Source organism: Molossus molossus, unplaced genomic scaffold (assembly GCF_014108415.1).
Source record: "Molossus molossus isolate mMolMol1 unplaced genomic scaffold, mMolMol1.p scaffold_m16_p_1, whole genome shotgun sequence".
In the NCBI taxonomy this organism is placed as follows: domain Eukaryota; kingdom Metazoa; phylum Chordata; class Mammalia; order Chiroptera; family Molossidae; genus Molossus; species Molossus molossus.
In genome coordinates this window covers 117,721,697-117,740,277 of record NW_023425344.1, presented here as the reverse complement: position 1 = coordinate 117,740,277, position 18,581 = coordinate 117,721,697, and the positions used below count along the sequence as shown (strand labels likewise).

General features: G+C 45.9%; 1 protein-coding gene and 1 pseudogene across 1 annotated transcript in view; one reads left to right on the top strand and one right to left on the bottom strand.

The window, feature by feature from the left end:
* Window positions 1–1,604: 1,604 nt before the first annotated feature.
* The window catches only part of GRAMD2A (GRAM domain containing 2A), a 32,640-nt gene continuing 15,663 nt past the window's right edge, over window positions 1,605–18,581 (top strand). The window contains 1 exon segment of the mRNA XM_036280319.1: window positions 1,605–1,654. Within this exon segment, the coding sequence (XP_036136212.1) occupies window positions 1,614–1,654 (41 nt within the window). The 5' untranslated portion in view covers window positions 1,605–1,613.
* Window positions 7,567–8,979, bottom strand: LOC118638612 (annotated as a pseudogene).

The window sequence follows — 18,581 nt, the reverse complement described above, 5'->3', positions numbered from 1 at the left end:
TGCTGCCTCTCTTTTCTGATGGGGGTGTGGGGGTGAGGTGATCCCTGCCCTCTGAGTGGGTGAAAATGGTATGAGCCTCAAGGCTCCTGGTGGGAGCTCAGGCAGCTCAGGCCACTTGTCACTCTGTCCATCTCCATAGTGCCAGAGGTGCTGGAAAAGCAGTAGCTGAGTATCTTGCATAGGTTGCTCCCTTCAGCATTCTGGGGAGGTGTGGCGGCTGTGTAAAGCTCCTGCAGTCCTGGCCTTTGTGGCTCAGATGGTTGGAGTGTTGTTCCATGCACTAAAGGGTCATGGGCTTGGTTCTGGTCAGGATACATACCCAGGTTGCAGGATCAATCCCTAGTTGAGAAGCAAGTGGTTTCTCTAGAATAAATACCAAAAAAAAAAAAAAAAAAGCTCCTGCAGCTGAGGACATTTTTAAAAAATCTTCACCCAAAGGTATGTTATTGGTCTTGGGAGAGAGGGGAAGGGAGAGAGAGAAAGAGAAACTGATTTGTTTCCTCCCCCAAGACTGGGTATGTTCTCTGACTGGAATCAAACCCATGACCCTTCAGTGCAAGGGACAGCGCTCCAACCAACTGAGCCACTCAGCCAGCACTGCAGGGTGGGGAAATTTCAGTGGCTTATTTGAATCAGTAACAAGGTACCCCCTCCTGCTCTAGTGGGTAAAGGGAGTGAAGTGGCCCTTGCCCTGCCCTGCCCTGCCCTGCGGCTTTCATGCAGTAGAGGCCCCTGATGGGAACCTTATGACGAAACCTGTCTCCTGAGACAGCTTCTGCTCCCAGTTCCCACAGCAGTCTCAAATCTGGGCTTCACTGATGCCCCTTCTGCCTTCTAGTGCTCTCCCTCCATCAGACAGCTGAGTAAAGGAGGTGGGAGAGTTTTAGGAATGGAACCAAATCTAGCTTGTACCGTTCCCCACTTCTGACCACTCCCAAGGAAGTGGCCCTACCTGGTAGGGATAGGAGGGAGGGGCCTGCAGGCCACAAATGCTGGGGGAGTTTGATCCTATTTTCAAGGCCCAGTTCATTGTCACCCTGTCAACACCACCAATCTCAGCCCTTCTGCCTCTGCTTCCCCACTCTTGATTTCCTGGCCATCTTCAGTCCTTCCCGGACTTCAAAAGTGTTTTGCCTGGGCCACACTCAAGTTTCCACCTCTGGAGAAAGTACATGACAGCATTCTAGCTCCCAGTTTGTCCCACTGTCATTTCAACATTGCCACGGCCATTCCCCACTCAGCCCCTCACTAATCTGGTGAGAGAAGTTGAAAGCTACCCCTGGAGTTCAGTGTTGGGTTTGGAGGAGGGCTGGCGTCGGTTGCTGTAGAGAGCACCGAGCTCCGAGACTGAGAAAGCTGAAGAGGAAGAACGTGGAGGGGACCCAAGGTCCTCCCAGTGATGGGCAGGAGGTGCAGACCCAGGAAGGGGCGTTGGGATCTGTGAGGTGCTTGGGCCCCGCCTTGAATCTGGAGAGGGGGAAGGACTGCCAGTGGGCAGGGCCTATCCCGGGCAGGCAGCCAATGGGCAGGAAGAGGCGGGCCGACCTGAGGGTGAGGGCGGACCGGTGCGCAATAGGGCCGCTGGGTCCCCGGCGCTCGCTGGAGGCGCGGAGATGACCGCTCTGAGCAGGGGCGAGACAGCGGAGGCAGGCAGGTAAGGGGCTACAGCCGCACGCCGGGGTCGAAGCCCCGGAGGGTACGGCGAGGGGCGGGACTGGGCCCGACGCACCCCGGTGCCTTCTGCCCGGAGGGCAGGCACTTCCCGGCCGCCGGAATGCAGGCTCAGCTCCAGAGCTGCGCCGCGCCAACCCGGGCGCCTCGCGGGTTGCGGAGTGTTCGCGCCTGGGCACGTTGTCTGCTTTTTGCGCTCCAGGCAAGGGATCTGGACGCGGGAATGAGGGACGTCCGGACGGAGTGGAGGGCACCCTCCTTTGGTCGTTTCCCGTAGTCCGTCACCACCACCCTCTGCCATCATTGCTGTTCATTCATACATGTATTCATTCATTCACTCATTCACTCACTCACTCCCTCCCTCACTCACTCACTCCCTCCCTCCCCGCCTCCCCAGCCTTATCGACCCCCTTAGCCCTGGCTGCTCCCTACCCAAAGGCAGGCGCTTACCTGCTGGCCCTGGGTGGGGGTGTCAGCCTCGCTGCCCTCCCAGCCGGGTCTGCAATTGTATCGCCCACGGCTGCCCAGGAGGCAGCGTGGAGCTGTCCTGGCACGACTGGGCCACACCCGTGCATCAGCCCTTCCCAGTCGGGCGGGCTGGGGCTGGTCTCTCAGCCTGGAGATCTGACCCAAAGTCGCCCTGGGAGGAAAGAAAGTTCTTGCAGCTGGGGAAGGTACAAGGAGCCAGGGCAAGTGGAAGGTGGTGTTTCAGGTGACATCAAGAATTGTGGCCTCTGCCCCTCGAGGTCTTGGGGCCTTGGGGGTGGGATTATTGAGGGAAGATAGAGCCAGTGGGTGAGGCTGTAAGTTCCTGCCCTTGTCCAGGTCCTGGGCGTCACAGTCTGAACTCTGGAGGGTAGCCTGCCACCCCTAGTCAGCTAGCACTGTGGTAAGTGGCATGAATGTGTAAGTCCTACGCCCACTCAACGGGCAGGTATTTGGAGCTGGTGGAATGCTGTCCTATTCTCAAAGAGGCTGGTGGGGCCCTACCCAGCTACCCTACCCTTTGCTGCCCGCCTGCCCTGTGATCCTTGCAGGGATTGGGCTCCTAGAGCATGCGAGTGCCTGTGACGTCTTTGACCCATGTACACCTCCAGCTGGCTCTGAAGTTCAGCTCTTTTCACAGCAAAGATTTCTGGAGTTGCAGGGAGAGGTGGGTAGAGGGTGCCCTTCCCATTCTGCGGTGCAGTGTGCCTCCTCCACAGTGCCCTGAACACTGGCTGGAGTCCAATCCAGTCCATGCTGGCAGACACGCTCATGTGTGAGGCTGTGGTTTGACAGGGCCAGAAAGCAATGAGCATCTCTAGAGGAAATAGAGATGTGAACCTGACAGAGACTGGCACTGAGCTTCCAAGAGAGTTTCTGCTGGGGGCAAATCAAACTTCTCCTTACTAATATGCCTTTGGGAGAATGTTCTGAATAGCCTAGAGGGGACAGCCCAGGCCCTATCCATGCCTTGATGTTACTGGTTGCTTTCAAATTTCAAAATATTAGCTGAGGCAAGTCCTCAAAGCTTTAGTGCAGACCAGAAAGACCTGTGTGCCAATTCATACACCTAGGATGCCCCCTGAGATTGAGGTTGGCACTACTCAAGATAGCTTTTTCCAGCCAGCCTCCCTGGAGCTCTTCCACCAACCTACTTGGGTGGCTCCACCCAGTCCTTAACCTGGTTAAGCTGTGGCTTTGGCCCTTGAATGCCGCATACCATATTTATCAGACCAACATGAAGAGCCTCATTCAGGGAATCAGAAGTGAGGTCTTAGCCTAATGCTGTTGCTATTTTGCTGTGACTTGAAGACAAGTCAGGTTTTCTCTCTGGGCTTGCTATGTCCCATGTACACCTCCAGCTGGCTCTGATGTCCAGCTCCTTTCAGGGCAAAGACTTCCAGAGTTGCAGGGAGAAGTGAGTAGCGGGTGTTCCCCTCTACCTACCAGGTAAGGCGATTGGACTGTAGAGCCCCTGAAGCCTTCTCCATGCAGTCATTTAGTGATTCTGCTACCTAGCATGTTTCCCCACAATTTCTGAAAGTATTTTATTTCTTTATATCATTTCTTCTTTGCTATAACTACTTATGGAAAGCCCCTGAATTCAAGAACAGTACAGCATTCCACTTTGGTGTCCACTGTCTGAGCCAGACATCAGAAAATTATTTGTTTTTCTCCTTTCTGAGAAGTAAAAATCATTCTTTGGTATGAAATCCATCTTGGTCACTATACTGCTATTCACCTGGGCTCCAGGGCATCAATCTATCACCACCTGGTATCACCAACCTTTGAAGATTTGATTAATTCCCCAGCTGTTTACTAATGTAGGAAGGGGGGTGCAGAATCCCTGGGCATGGAGCTTCCTGTGTAATTCAGAAGGAATTGCCTCCCAAGGAGGACATGCCTGTTACAGCACAGATGCCAGAAGGAAGGTGTTGTTTTCCATTTCCTTGTTCTCATTGTTGTAATTTTTTGTTGAAGAAATAAGATTATTTGTCCTATGCCATTTCTCAGTTTGTTGGTGTTGTTTAAAATGTTCCCCTAACTCCTGTATTTCCTATAAATAAAGAGTCATGCCTGGTCGGAGTGGCTCAGTGGATTGAGCATCGTCCCATGGACTGAGAGATCCTGGTTCGATTCCTGGTCGGGACACATTCCTGGGTTGCAGGCTGGGTCCCCAGTAGGGGGCATGCAGGAAGCAGCAGATCAATGTTTCTCTTTCACATGGATGTTTCCATCTCTCTCTCCCTCTCTCTAAAAAAATCAATAAAAAATTTTTAAAAAATAAATAGAAAGTCAGATCTAGAAGTTGCTCAGATTCAGGAGGTATTGAGCACTTGAGGAAAGGATGCACATCTGGTTATTTCTCTTTGGAGGATGTTAGCAGCCATTGATAATTATTTTATTTAGACCCATTATTTCATCAAGGATTATAAAATGGTATTGCTCTAATTGTATTATTCTTTCATTATTTATTAACTTGAATCTTTCCATAAAAAGAAATGTTTCCTCTTCAACTATTTGGTCACCCTGAGGTATAGCTAGTACTAGAAAGGCAAATTAAAAACTTAACTCTTCCTCTGGCCAGTTTGGCTCAGTGGTTAGAGCGTCAGCCCATGGTCCAGGGAGTCCAGGGTTTGGTTCCCACTAAGGGCATGTACCTCAGTTGCAGTTTGTCCCCAGCCCCGGTAGGAGTCGTGTAGGGGGCAACCAGTCGATGTGTCTCTCTCATGTCGATGTTTCTCTCTCTCTCTTTCTCCCTCTTGCTCTATCTGAAGATGAATGCAAAAACGTGAGAATATAAAAAACAAAACAAAAACAATTTAACTCTTTTTATGTACAAGTTTTCAAAATAATGAAATGGTGACCAGTGAGTCATTTTTGTATTTAAACAGATTTGATGTGTTTCAGCTTATTGTAGACATCATTCTTTTTGCTGCTCTTTGTCCCATCTTTAAAGGCTCCTCAGTCCTTGTGCCATAACCTAAGACTGTGATGGCTTCCTTGCTTTCTGGTATGATTAGGTATTTTATGCTCATTTGTGCATTTCCTGCCCCAAATCTGGAATCAGCCATTTCTCCAAGCAGTGTAAGTTCCTTTTAGTGGGAAGTGGTATTTAGAGACCACAATCAAAGCACCAAGGGTGTTTATTTTTAAAGTAATCAGTTTTGGAGTATATATTTTAAATCTGTTTTGTTGCTGATCAAATTAAACTTGTATTTGCAATCATTTTGGGACTCATAGGCTACATTAAAAATCTAATAATTTTGGGACTCATAGGCTACATTAAAAATCTAATAAAAGTGAAATGCTCTCTTTCCAATATATGCCCCTTTATTTAGACATAACAATTTTGCCCAAAATTTCAGGAGTTCACAGACCCACCCTGAAACCCTTGCCTGGACTCTGAGGTCTATTAGACTGTCAACTGCAGTCCATAAAACTAGAGGAGCGCTTGGGAGGACTGGAAATAACCCACTGGCTACATGTAAAGCAGCGGTGAGAAAGATGTGGGGTCTTCCAGTAGGATCCAGGAGAAGAGAGGCTGTAGTGGTCACGGCCCAGACTCTGCACTGGTCACACCAAAATGGAGATCTAATTTTATCAAGGAAGGAACATGGTGACAAAGGTTTGTTTCTCTGTAAAAAATCACTAGATAGAACGAGGTCAGTTTGGGTGTTGGAAAGAACTTTCTAGTAATCAGGGCTACAGTGACATACATGATAAATGATATTCATATGTAGGCACATACTTTGAAATTTCTTGTGCCTGATTACAACTCCACCATTTTTTTACTCACTTGAATATTTGTTTACTTACACCAAGTAAACATTTGTTTATTTGATATGGATAACAGTGAACAGCCCCCCCCCCCCCTTTAAGTCATTCAGAGATGTAGTCACTGTTACATAACAATAGGAAAAGCCTAACCTTTCAGAAAGACCTGGACACAAATCCTTGCTCCACAGAGTAAGGCTGAGCTACTTGCTCTGAGCCTCCCTTTCTTCATCTGCACCAGCACATCTGGCCCACTTCAGGTTTCTCAGGTTGCGTAATGGTCTGGTCGCCAAGAGTACTTTCCCTGGCTTTGAGAATCTGGGACCTGGACTCTGATAATTTACCCCCAGCTCTCAGAAAAGCTTTATCTTTTTACCTTTGTAGGGTGCAAAGTTCATTTTTTTATAAATATACTTTTTATTTTGAGATAATTGCAGATTCACATGCAATTGTATACAATAATATAGAGATCTCATTTACCCGTCACCCAATTTCTCCCAGTGGGAACATCCTACATGACAACAGCACAATAGCATAACCAGAAAATTGACATTGATATAATCCATTGATCTTGTTCAGATTTTCACCAGTTTTCCATGCACTGATGTGTGTGTGTGTGTGTGTTTCATTTTGTACAGTTTTATTACATATGAGGATTTGACAAAGTTTATTTTTTATATCAAGGTTTCTTTTTCTGTTGGATTCTGAGGGTTTTCATATAAGAAGAATGGGGTTTTAGGAATTTGGAATTTTAGAGGTATCTATTAGTTAATATTGCTGTGCCCGTGGAGCAAGTTTTTTTGTTGTTGTTTTGTTTTGTTTTTTTATCCTCACCTGAGGACATTTTTATATTATCTTAAGATAAAGTGGGAGGGAGAGAGGAAGGAAGAGAGAGAGACAAACATCGATGTGAGAGACACATCAAGTGGTTGCCACCCACACGACCCCAACAGGGGACAAACTGCAACCAAGGTACATGCCCTTAGCGGGAACCGAACCCAAGCCTCTCTGGTCCGTGGGCCAATGCTCTAACCGCTGAGCTAAACTGGTCAGGGCTATTGTTGTTTTTCTTGCTGTAGCTTTCTCCTTCCTCCTTTAAATTTTTTTCTCCAAATAAAAGTAGTTTGTTGTGATCATAAAATTCAAGCAAAGTATACAGAAAAGTCTAAAGAAGAAAATAAAAAACACCTAAAATTTCATCTCATGGAGAAAAATATTATTAGAATTTTGGTGAGCATCCTTCCCACATATATTTTATTACACATGCTGTTCTATATAATGCTTTCTCAAATGTTATATAATGCTCTTTCCATGTTAGTAGACTTTTTTTTTGTAAATGAACAAGCTTTTAATACGGCTCAGGTATGTAAAATACTGTGCATTTTAAGAGATCTAGAAAACTAGAGCTTCAAGTATTGTTTTTTTTTTTTTAAGCCATTAAGCTTAATTGAAACATGAAGTGTAGAGCACAGAACTGCAGTGGGGCCGTGGTGAGTCGTGGCATCTAGATCCAAGTCCTTCCCACAGAGCAGAGCAGAGCCTACTCAGTGGGTATCACACTGGCCTGCTGTGTGGACACAGGCATTCAGCCTAGGGTGGAGTGAGGAGCTGCACCTGGGTCCCATTGTCACTTCAGTATTCTCGAACTGGAACAGGCCACATAAGACCAAAAACTGGAAAAAACAGAAACAAAAAAAGACCAAGAACCAACCAGCACAAAGGATTAAGTAGGAACGTGTCTTCCACCTGCCACTCTACATAGTCCCAGCCTTCAACTCCTTGGAGCTATGTTGGGTTCTTGTAAGTTTACTGTTAAACACTGTCCACAAAGCCTAGCCGATGTGGCTCAGTGGTTGAGCATTGACCCATGTACCAAGAGGTCGCCGGTTCAATTTCCAGTCAGGGCACATGCCCAGGTTATGGGCCCCATCCACAGTGGGGGGCATGCAGGAGGTGGCCAATCAATGTTCTCTCTCATCAATATTTCTCTCTCTCTCTAAAATCAATAAAAGAAAAAAATAAACACTGTCCACAGTAGGGCCTTACAGCTTGGTCCACTGATGGTGACCATAGCCCTCTCGTGTACTGAGGTCATGTATTGCACTGTGTGCTCCCGGTGAACATTTAGCTGACCTTCTCGCACCGTCCCTGATCTACCCCACGTGGAGATCTCACAGATCAGCTGCTTGAATATTCTGGAAGATCAACATTCATTTCCACAGGAGATGTCCTCAATCCCTTTGTCCAGCATGTTTTCTCGAAGCTTCTTAACTCATCTACATCTCCTCTTCAAACCAGCATGAAATGTTCTAGGTCAGATTTATGCTTGACAGCCTCCAGACAAAGGGCTTGGGAAATGGTGTCATCCATGGTCTGGCCACAAACCAGGAAGAGAAATGATTTGTTCTCATAGAGTTTCTGAATCTCTTGTGACTTCAGTGTTCCCGAGCACATCCTGATACCAGCTGCATGAAGGACAGTGCCACTAGGGCTGGTGTAACATGCGCGGGTCCCGCTTCTCGTGAGCCTGCCCTAGGACCTTTTTTCCACCAGTAAGGTCGAGGATTCAAGATGTTTTCCCTTGTCTGCTGCACATAGTTCCAGGAGATTGTCGAAATGTATTGTCAATACCAGGGCTCCATTTTCCATCAGGTGGAGAATTGACTGAAGTAGCTGTTTTCCAGAGTCTTCCATCTTTGACTCCAAGTCATCCAATACTTCATATAAACAGTTGGGAGAGTTTCTGAATAGGTCATGGGCAACATGAACAAGATTCTTATCTTTGCCAAGACATTTCTGAAAATTTTACTCTAGTCATATAGAAGATCAAAATCATTGGCAGCATCAGTAAGGCCTGGATTAACCCCTTCCAGGATTTCAGAACAGAAACCTGAGGTGAAGGTGCAGCACTAATGCCTGTTCCAATCACCAGCTCAAGTTCTTGAGGCTTCTTACTTTTTAAATTTGGAAGCAGCTTCCTGGGCTTTTGGTAGGGGGTGTGTCATCACTGACGAATCCAAAAGTCTCGCGTGTAGCAGAAGCCATCGAGTTTCATGCCCACTCCAAATGCCAGCTACTCTCACTCTAGACTTATTTTTAATAGATATGTTTTAATAAATAACTTGATAAATATTATTTTAATAGTTACATAACCATCCATTCTATGAATAAACCATAATTTGTTCATGCTTTATTTTTTCTCTTCCAACTACACTCAGTGAACATTCTTGTGCATTTGAACTTGTGTCCAATTATTTTCCAAGAATAAGTTATTAGAAGTGGAGTTTATGAGTTTGAGGTTATCTACATCTAAAAGTGCATCTACCCTTCTCACACTGCCCATGTAAGACTGTTCATTCACCAACATGCTGATCAACATAGATACTATTAAACTTTTTTTTTTTTTTTATCCTCACCCGAGGATATTTTTCCATTTTTTGCACAGATAGAGTGGGAGGGAGAGAGAGGAAGGGAGAGAGAGAGAGAGAAACATCGATGTGAAGGGACACATCGAGTGGCCGCCACCCGCACGACCGACCAGGGCCGGGGACAAACTGCAACCGAAGTACGTGCCCTTAGCGGGAACCGAACCCGGGTCTCTCCGGACCACAGGCCGACGCTCTAACCGCTGAGCCAAACTGGCCAGGGCGATATTATTAAACTTTTAAGCCTTCAAAATTTAATAAGTAAAAAAAGATATTGTTTCTACCTTTTATTTTATTTTTAGATATCTTTATTGTTTTTGCTGATTTTATTTTATTTATTTCTTATTTTTTAAAAATCCTCACCCAAGGATATTTTTCCATTTATCTTCAGATAGAGTGAGAGGGAGGGAGAGAGAAGAAGAAAGGGAGAGAGAGGGAAACACCAATGTAAGAGAGACACATCGACTGGTTGCCTCCCGCACGACCCTGACCAGGGCCGGGGACAAGCTGCAACCTTGTGCCCTTGACTGGAACGGAGCCTGCAACTCATTGGTCCTCAGGCCAGGGCTTTTTCTGCTGATTTTAAAAGGATTGCATACCTGTTATAACAAGTTTGAACAAAACAGAAATTGTACAGTGAAAATCACCCTATAATTTTCCCTGAGATATAATCACTATTGTTTAATATATACCCTTAAATAAAGATTTTTAAAAATTTTATAAATAGATTATATCTTATTAATTTATACTTACTTTTCACTAAAGAACATATTTTGGACTTTTTTTCCATGTTAGCACATACAGCTATATTCTGTTTTTTGAGTCAATTGCATAGGAATCTACTGTATTGATAAAATATTACTTTGGTATTTCCACATTTCCCCATAATTGTTAACCATATGCATATACATATTTGTCTACCTGTTCACTTATTTTCTTTTTTTTAGCCTCACCAGAGGATATTTTTCCATTGATTTTTAGATAGAATGGAAGGGATGAAAAAGATAGAAAAATCGATGTGAGAGAGATACATCAATTGGTTGCCTCCTGGACCCTGACAGGGGCCAGAGATTGAACCTGTAACCCAGGTACATGCTCTTGACTGGAAATCAAACCCGTGACCCTTTGGTCTGAGGGCTGATGCTCCAGCCGCTCAGCCAAACCAGCCGAGGCTCCACGTATTTTCTTATACCAAGTTCTGTGAAATAGAGTTGTTGGGTAAAAGGATTTGTATTTCTTAAGGCATTTGATGTATGTCACAAAAGTTAACACAGTTTTCAGTCTCATCGTGGGGTATAAAGCATGCTTATTTTCCACATTCTTGGTAATATTGGGCACTATAATTTTTATTTATTTATTTATTATTTTTTAAATATATTTTTATTGAGAGGGAGAAATAGAAACATCCAGGAGAGAAACATCAATCAACTGCCTCTGCATGCCCCCTACTAGACTGGCAACTAGGCATGTACCCTGACTGGGAATGGACCTGGAGACCTCCTGGTGCATGGGGTGACGCTCAGCCAACTGAGGCTGGCGAGCACTATAGTTTATTAAATGTTTATGAACAAGATAGGTAAGAGAAAGATTTCTTTTGTCTAGCCTGTTCATATTCTTTACTCACTTTTCTATTAAAAAGTTAACCTTTTTCTTATTGACTTGGATGAGCTTATTACATGTTAAAAAATACCAATCCTTCATCATTTGATGTGCAAGGTTTTTAATTTTTATGTGATTAAGTTTTTTTCTTTTATGTGTTCTGAGTTTTATAGTTTGCTTAGCCCTTTCCTGATAGTTTAATATTCTCCACCATTTTATTTTAGTTTTTTATTGATTTAGAAAATATTTGGATGTTTCATCTACCCGGAATTTATTTTGTGAATGGTGTAAGGTAGCCAGTTGCCCCAATACCATTTATAGAATAACCCATTCTTCTCTTACTTATTTGAAATACCTTCTTAATTATATCCTAACTCTCAGATACCTATAGATCATGCTCTGGATTTATGTTCTATTGCTCTATTAATCTTTCCACAGTAAATACTGTGTTAATGTTCATTGATCTAGCTTTGTTGTTTGTTCTGACATCTGGTAGGGCAAAGCCCTTGAATGAAATTTGCTTCTTTAAAACTTTGAATCTTCCCACTCAAGAACAGTTTGTCTCTCCATTTATTTCAAGTCTCTCTTTATGTCATTTTTTTAAATGTTTGTGTTTTTCTTCTCATATTGCTCTACATTTTAAAATGTTTATTCTTGGGTGTGTTATATATGTTGTTAACATATATAGGAATCATTTCCCCAAATATATTTTACAACTGCTTATTGGAGGTCTACAGAGAAACTACTGGTTTTATTTTATTGTATTTATTAAGAGACAGAGACAGAGACAGAGAGAGACAGAGACAGAAATAGAGTAGGTTGCCTCCTATACGGTCCAATCAGAGATAAGTCTGCAACCTGGGTATCCCTGACTGGGAATCCAACCCCTCACCTTTTGGTGCACAGGACCACACTCAACCAACTGAGCCACACTGGCTAAAGCAAAACGACTGATTTTCATGTTAATCTTGTAACCAAATAATAATGAGCACCTTAAGAGTTCATTATGTTTCTATTCCAATCACAGCTCTGCCTAGCCTAGTGCCCAAATATAAGAATATCCGGGGCACTTTCTTATGTTTTTTCAGTTGATTATGTCTTCTAGGTAGTTTATCTCCCCATCTTTCAAATAATAAGCGTCTTTTAAATATATAAACCTTTTATTTCTTTTTCTTGCGTATGTGCAATGGCTAGAACTTCCAGGACAATGTTGACTGGTGGCAAGAGCAGGCGTTCCTAGGGGTTTCCATCATTGAGACAATCCGGGGTTCTTCCTGGAGGAAAAGGTCCCAGCAAGCTCCTTAAAACTAGGTCATCGCTCAGGAATCTGAACCCTTGGCTGGAGCACAGCTCGGGCAGCAGGGCGCGGAGCCGGGCCTGCTTCGGGCGCCTCAAAAGTAGGCCCGCTGCCGGGTTTGATGTTGAGCACCCATCCAAGAGGGGTTCCCAGCGGGGGCGCGGGCTCCTTTGCAGGGAGGCCAGGGCTGCTGGCGCGCGAGGTACCTTCCCGGGCGCCCGAGGCTGCGCGTTCACTCCTACGGGAGGACCCACCACCCCGACCAGCGGGCGTGACCCAACTCGGGGCTGGAATTCGGGCGGGGCGGGCTCGGTGGAAACTGGACTGTGGTTTGAGGGCTTGGCAGGGGGGCCCGGGCGCCGGCTCAGGGCGGGGCGGCTGCGAAGGGTGGGCTGCGGGCGGGGCTGGGCGCCGACAGAACCCTCCCTCCCCGGCCGTCGCGTCTGGGGCATCCGGAGGGGAGCAGACAGCCGCTCCCGCCTGCCCCGTGCCTCTGTGGTCTCCCCCAGAAAGCAGGACCCGAGGCTGGCGTGGTGCTGGGGTGGTGCCCTGGGTTGTCCGCTGCGCTGGCAGCGTCCTTACTTGTGCCCACGGGCCTGTCCTGGGCGCCCCCCTGGGGTGCAGCCAGCCGGCCGTCAGCACCTAGTCTGGGTTGTGGCTGCCTTTCCGCCTCCTCCTGGGCCTCAGCGAACTGCCTTCCTAGTCCTTCGTTTTGAAACACTCCTTGGGCTTTCACAACCCCCTATACACCTGATTTTCTTTCTATCTCCTGGGTCGCTCTCTCCGAAGTTCCTTGCAGAACTCTCCCTCCACAGTCTGTGAGTGTCGTGGTTCTTGAGGTCCCAGACTACTCTCCCCAGCTCCTGCTCCTGGAGATACTGTTGGCCCCCGAGTCAATCAACCAGGGATGGAAAACATTGGGGGGAGGTCCCAGAAAAGTCCACTCTGAATCCCAGTGGTATGTAGGCGAACCCTGCTGTAGCCTATATGCTAGTATAGGTGATGTGCGGTATGACGTCATTTTATTTAGACTTGACCACGCTGGAATTTTGGTATCCACAGGGATGGGGGCTGGAACCAATCCCCGTGTGTATACTGAAGGACAATTGTATAATTCACATACCGTAAAACTCACCCTTTTAAAGTGTACAATGCAGTGGCTTTTAGTGTGTTCACAAAGCTGTGCAACCATCATCATTGTCTAATTCTGGACCAGTTTCATCACCCAGAAAGAAAACTCTATGCCCATTAGTCACTTTCCATATTCCCCTCCCCTCAGCCTCTGTCTCTCTGTGTTTGCCAGTTCTGGATATTTCCTTTAGTGGAATCATAAAATATGTGGTCTTTTGTGACTGGCTTCTTTCACTTAGCATAATATTTTCAAGGTTCATTCATATTGTAGCAGATATCAGTACTTAATGTTTTTTTTGGCTGAATGGTATTCCACTGTATATGCCACATTTTGTTTATCCATTCATCTGTTGATGGGTATTGGGGTTTACATTTTTGTGCTGTTATGATGATAATAATTATTATGCAGTGAGCATCCAGTATACAAGATTTTGTGTGGACATGTTTTCAGTTCTCTTGGATATAAATCTAGGAGTGGAACTGCAGGGTCATAAAGTAATTCTGTGTTTAACCATTTGAGGAACCACCAAACTGTTCTCCAAAGCACTTGCACCAGAATGTATGAGGGTTCCAATTTTTCCACATCCCACCAACACCTGGGATTGATCATAGTCTCCTAGTGGGTATGAAGCAGTATCTCATTGTGGTTTTGAGACATTGAGCATCTTTTCATGTACTTATTGGTCTTTGATATCTTTTTGGGAAAAATGTTTTTTTCAAACATTTGCCCATTTTAGCTGGATTATTTGTGTTTTATTGTTCCTTTTTTTTTTTTTTTTTTTTTATCCTCACCCGAGGATATTTTTCCATTTTTTGTACAGATAGAGTGGGAGGGAGAGAGAGGAAGGGAGAGAGAGTGAGAAACATCGATGTGAAGGGACACATCGAGTGGCTGCCACCCGCACGACCAACCATGGCCGGGGACAAACTGCAACCGAATTACGTGCCCTTAGCGGGAACCGAACCCGGGACTCTCCGGACCGCAGGCCGACACTCTAACCGCTGAGCCAAACTGGCCAGGGCTATTGTTCCATTTTAAGAGTCCCTTTTTAAAAAAAGTTTTAAATTGTGGTTAAGAAAAACACATAACATAAAAATCACCATCTTAACCATTTCTAAGTTCATTGGTACAGTTCAGTAGTGTCAAATATATTCATATTGTTGTGCAATCCATTTCCAGGACTTTTTCAACTTGCAAAACTGAAACTCTATACCCTTTAAATAACCTTCCATGTTCCCATCCCTGGCAACCACCATTCTACTTTCTGTTGCTATGAATTTGACTACTCTAGATACTTCATATAAGTGGGATCATGCGGTGTTTGTCTTTTTGTGACTGGCTGATTTCACTTTGTATAATATCTTTAAGGTTGTAAGAGTTCTTTGTATACTCTGGATACTAGTCTCTTACTAGATATATGATTTGCAATTATTTTCTTCCATCTATGGGTTTTCTTTTCACTTTCTTTTTTTTTTTTATTTTTTTTTATCCTCACCCGAGGACATTTTTCCATTTTTTGTTCAGGTAGAGTGGGAGGGAGAGAGAGAGAAACATCGATGTGAAAGGAACACATCGAGTGGCTGCCACCCGCACGACCAACCAGGGCCGGGGACAAACTGCAACCGAGGCACATGCCCTTAGCGGGAACCGAACCCGGGTCTCTCCGGACCGCAGGCCGACGCTCTAACCGCTGAGCCAAACCGGCCAGGGCTCTTTTCACTTTCTTGATTATATCAGCAGCAGCACAAACGTTTCTAATTTTGATGGAGTTTAATTTATCTATTTTTTCTTCTATTTCTTATGGCTTTGGTGTCATATCTTAAGAGACCATTGTCTAATCAAAGGTCACAAAGATTTACACCTATGTTTTCTTCTAAGAGTTTAATAGTTTTATCTCTGACATTTTTTAGTTTTTGTATATGATGTGAGATGGAGGTCCAACTTAATTATTTTGCCTGTGCATATCTAGTAGTCCTAGCATATTTGTTGAAAATACTATTTTTTCCCTCTTTGAATTGGTTTTGGCACCCTTGTTGATAGCTTCTCTTTTTTATGTATCCACTTTCCCTTGGGTGCCTTCCTAGCTTCTGTACACCATGGACTAATAACTCAGAAAGTCATCCGTCCATCCTGGACCTTTCTTCTGAGCATTTTACTCATATATAGCCTGACATCTCCACTTAAATGTTTGTCACACATGTTCAAGACTGAACTCATTGTTTCCTTCAAAGACCTTCTTTTTCCAATACATGTTCCCCTATTTTGTGTCTGCAAAACAGAGTATCCTACTTGATTAAACCAGAGATTAAGAGTCACATTTTATAGACTGGCTGGTGTGGCTCAGTGGGAGAGCACCGACCCATGCACCAAGAGGTCGCTGGTTTGATTCCTGGTCAGAGCACATGCCCAGATTATAGACCTGATCCCCAGTGGGGGACATGCAGGAAGTGGCCAATCAATGTTTCTCTCTCTCTCCCTCTCCCTTCCTCTCTCTCTAATATCAATAAAGAAAAAAAAGAGTCATATTTTATAGTTTCCCTTACTCCCCACATCTAATAATCACCAAGTCAGGTTGGTTCTATTTGGAAATATATATCCTGAATCTATCTCTGGCCCTCCATCAGCACTGCCAAATCTGAGACAATATTTCTCTGCTGGATACAGTCTCTTAACTGATCTGTCTCCAGTTAAACATATGGAAGAGGAGACAGTAGTAGGATAGATATCCATGTATCCAGCACCCAGGTGCAATAACCACAACATAAAGTTGTTTCTATTTCATCAATATTCACCCTCTAATCCCCCTGTCCTACCTCCTTTGGATTACTTTGTAGCAAATCTATGTATCAGAGTGGTCTCTTTAACATACAAAGTTGATAGTATATTTTCCTATTTAAATCCCTTCATTGGTTCCCCATTGCTTTTTTTTTTTTTTTTTTTAATATTTTTTATTTATTGATTTTAGAGAGAGAGGAAGGAAGAGGGGGAGAGATAGAAACATCAATGAGAGAGAACATCAATTGGCCTCCCACTGGGGATCTGGCCCACAACCTGGGCATGTGCCCTGACCAGGAATCGAACCGGTGACCTCTTGCTGCATGGGTCGATGCTCAACCACTGAGCCACACCAGCCGGGCCCCCACTTCTTTTAAGAGAATGATGAAAACCCTTACTGGGGCCCATAAGGCCTTGCATGATTTAGTCCTGCCAACCTTTGCAGCCTCATTGATCACCATTTCACTATGCACTTCTACCCTCCAGACACAAAGTCTCTGTTTATGTTCCTCATAAATGCCACACACCTCTGGCTGCAGGATCTCTGCACATCATAACCTCTCTACAGTGACCCCTCTCCAGCTCTTTCCACTCTCTCCCAACCCCATCTGATTAGCATCCATTGGCTACCATCTCAAATGCTGCTGCTTCTTCAGAGATATCTTCCCAGCTCTCATGGCTGAGGTAGAACTGCCCAATAGAGGTCCTCCTAGGACACTGTGCTTTTCCTTCATAGAATGTATTTCGCAGTTATAATTATGTATTGATTGATGTAATTATTTGTTTCATGTCTGTCTCTCCCACCAGGCGTCTTATCCCTCTTCGCATACACAACACTTACACAGAGCTGGGCGGACAGCAGGCCTTCAGCTGGTGTTTGTAGGAGGAAGGTGGAGAAGCCGGCAGCCTTTGGAGGACTTCTGCCAGCCTCTCCTGGGACAGGGCTTCTTCCGACCACAGAGGGCCAGTGGCCTCTGCTGTCCACCCAGTGCTGGGCTCTGCTTTGTGTTTTCCTCGGACGTTTGCTTTTCCTCCTGGGATGAGAGTTTCTTGCCTCGTTGCAGAGGAGTAAGTGAGGCCCAGAAAGAGAGAGTGGCTTCTGCGAGGCCCCTCAGCCATGCAAGGTGCTTCCAGGCCTGCCTCCCTGTCTGCCTGACCCCACACTCACGCTCTCCAGGACCCTGAGGCCCCTCCAATCTGCCTGAGCCCTGAGAAGAGCCTGGTGGGTCCATAAGGTCAGAATGATGCTGAGGCCACTGGGTAGTTGGAGGGAAGTGCGCTGGACGGCGTCCATGGATGGACAGAGCTGACTTGTCCCAAGAGTAGCCACACCACCTGGCAGCCTTGAGGGGGTGTCTGAGCGACTGAGGCTGTCTGTGGGTCCTCCTTTCAGCAGGCCCAGCAGAGAGTGGCCACCAGAGCACAGGGGTGCTCTGTTTCTTAATGAATGCAAGTCTGTTTTTAGACCTGAATGACCAGCTTCTTGTCTGGAAACAGCCAGGCCCCAAGTGGCCTGCCAAGAAAAACTGGTCTGTGACCAGGTCCAGGGGAGCCAGCTCAAACAGATGCTGCCACAAGAACAGGCAGGTCTCTCTCTTTCTGCAGAACCAATGGCCTGCTCCACGGTGTGGCCTGGGCTTCCTAGGAAATCCTGGGTATTCCCAGAAGCAAAGTTCCTGGGTTTCAGCCCTTCAGCTCTTGATCCTATATTTCTCCCTGGTAACTGTTTTCGCTCTGCAGGCCTTTGAGCGCTGGCCAGGAAGGAGGCAGCAGTCCCTGGCCTCAAACCTCCGGTGGAGGGAGAAGAGCGGGTGGCATCCAGAGCTCGGCTGGGCCTGAGCTGTGGGAGCGCCTCTGGGCGCAAGATGGGTGGGAGGCGTCACTGGGTGCGGCCCAGGTGTAGAGAGGTCCCGGCCCCGGCCGCTCTCTCTGGCTATAGTCCCAAGGGAAAGATTTCAGTTGTGCAGGACGTGTATGGGCTTTGTGAGTCAGGTCAGGGCCCAGAGGTGCCTCCATCTCTACTTCCCCTGGGGAGCTGAACCTCTAGGGACATGATGGACTTGGAGCCAACTCAGCTCTCAGTGGTGCCGACAGGGGGTGTGAGGCTCAATGGGCAAGGCCGTGAGAACTGGCCCCCTACCCAGGACTGGGCCATGACCTCTCAGGTCCTCACAGCAGCCCTGAAGATCTGCAGGTCAAGGAGGAGCAAACTCAGAGGGAGGTGACTGGGGACCATCCATCCAAAAGGTCAGGGGAAGCCAGAAGCAAACTTGAGTGGATTGCTCTCACCCCAGGTCTTATGTTCGCATCCTAAAGCCCTACTGCTGCTGAACAACACAGAGGAGCCTTTCATCAGCCAGCATCTGTTTATTCAATAAACGGTTATTGAGCACATACTGTATACTTGAAGCTATATGAG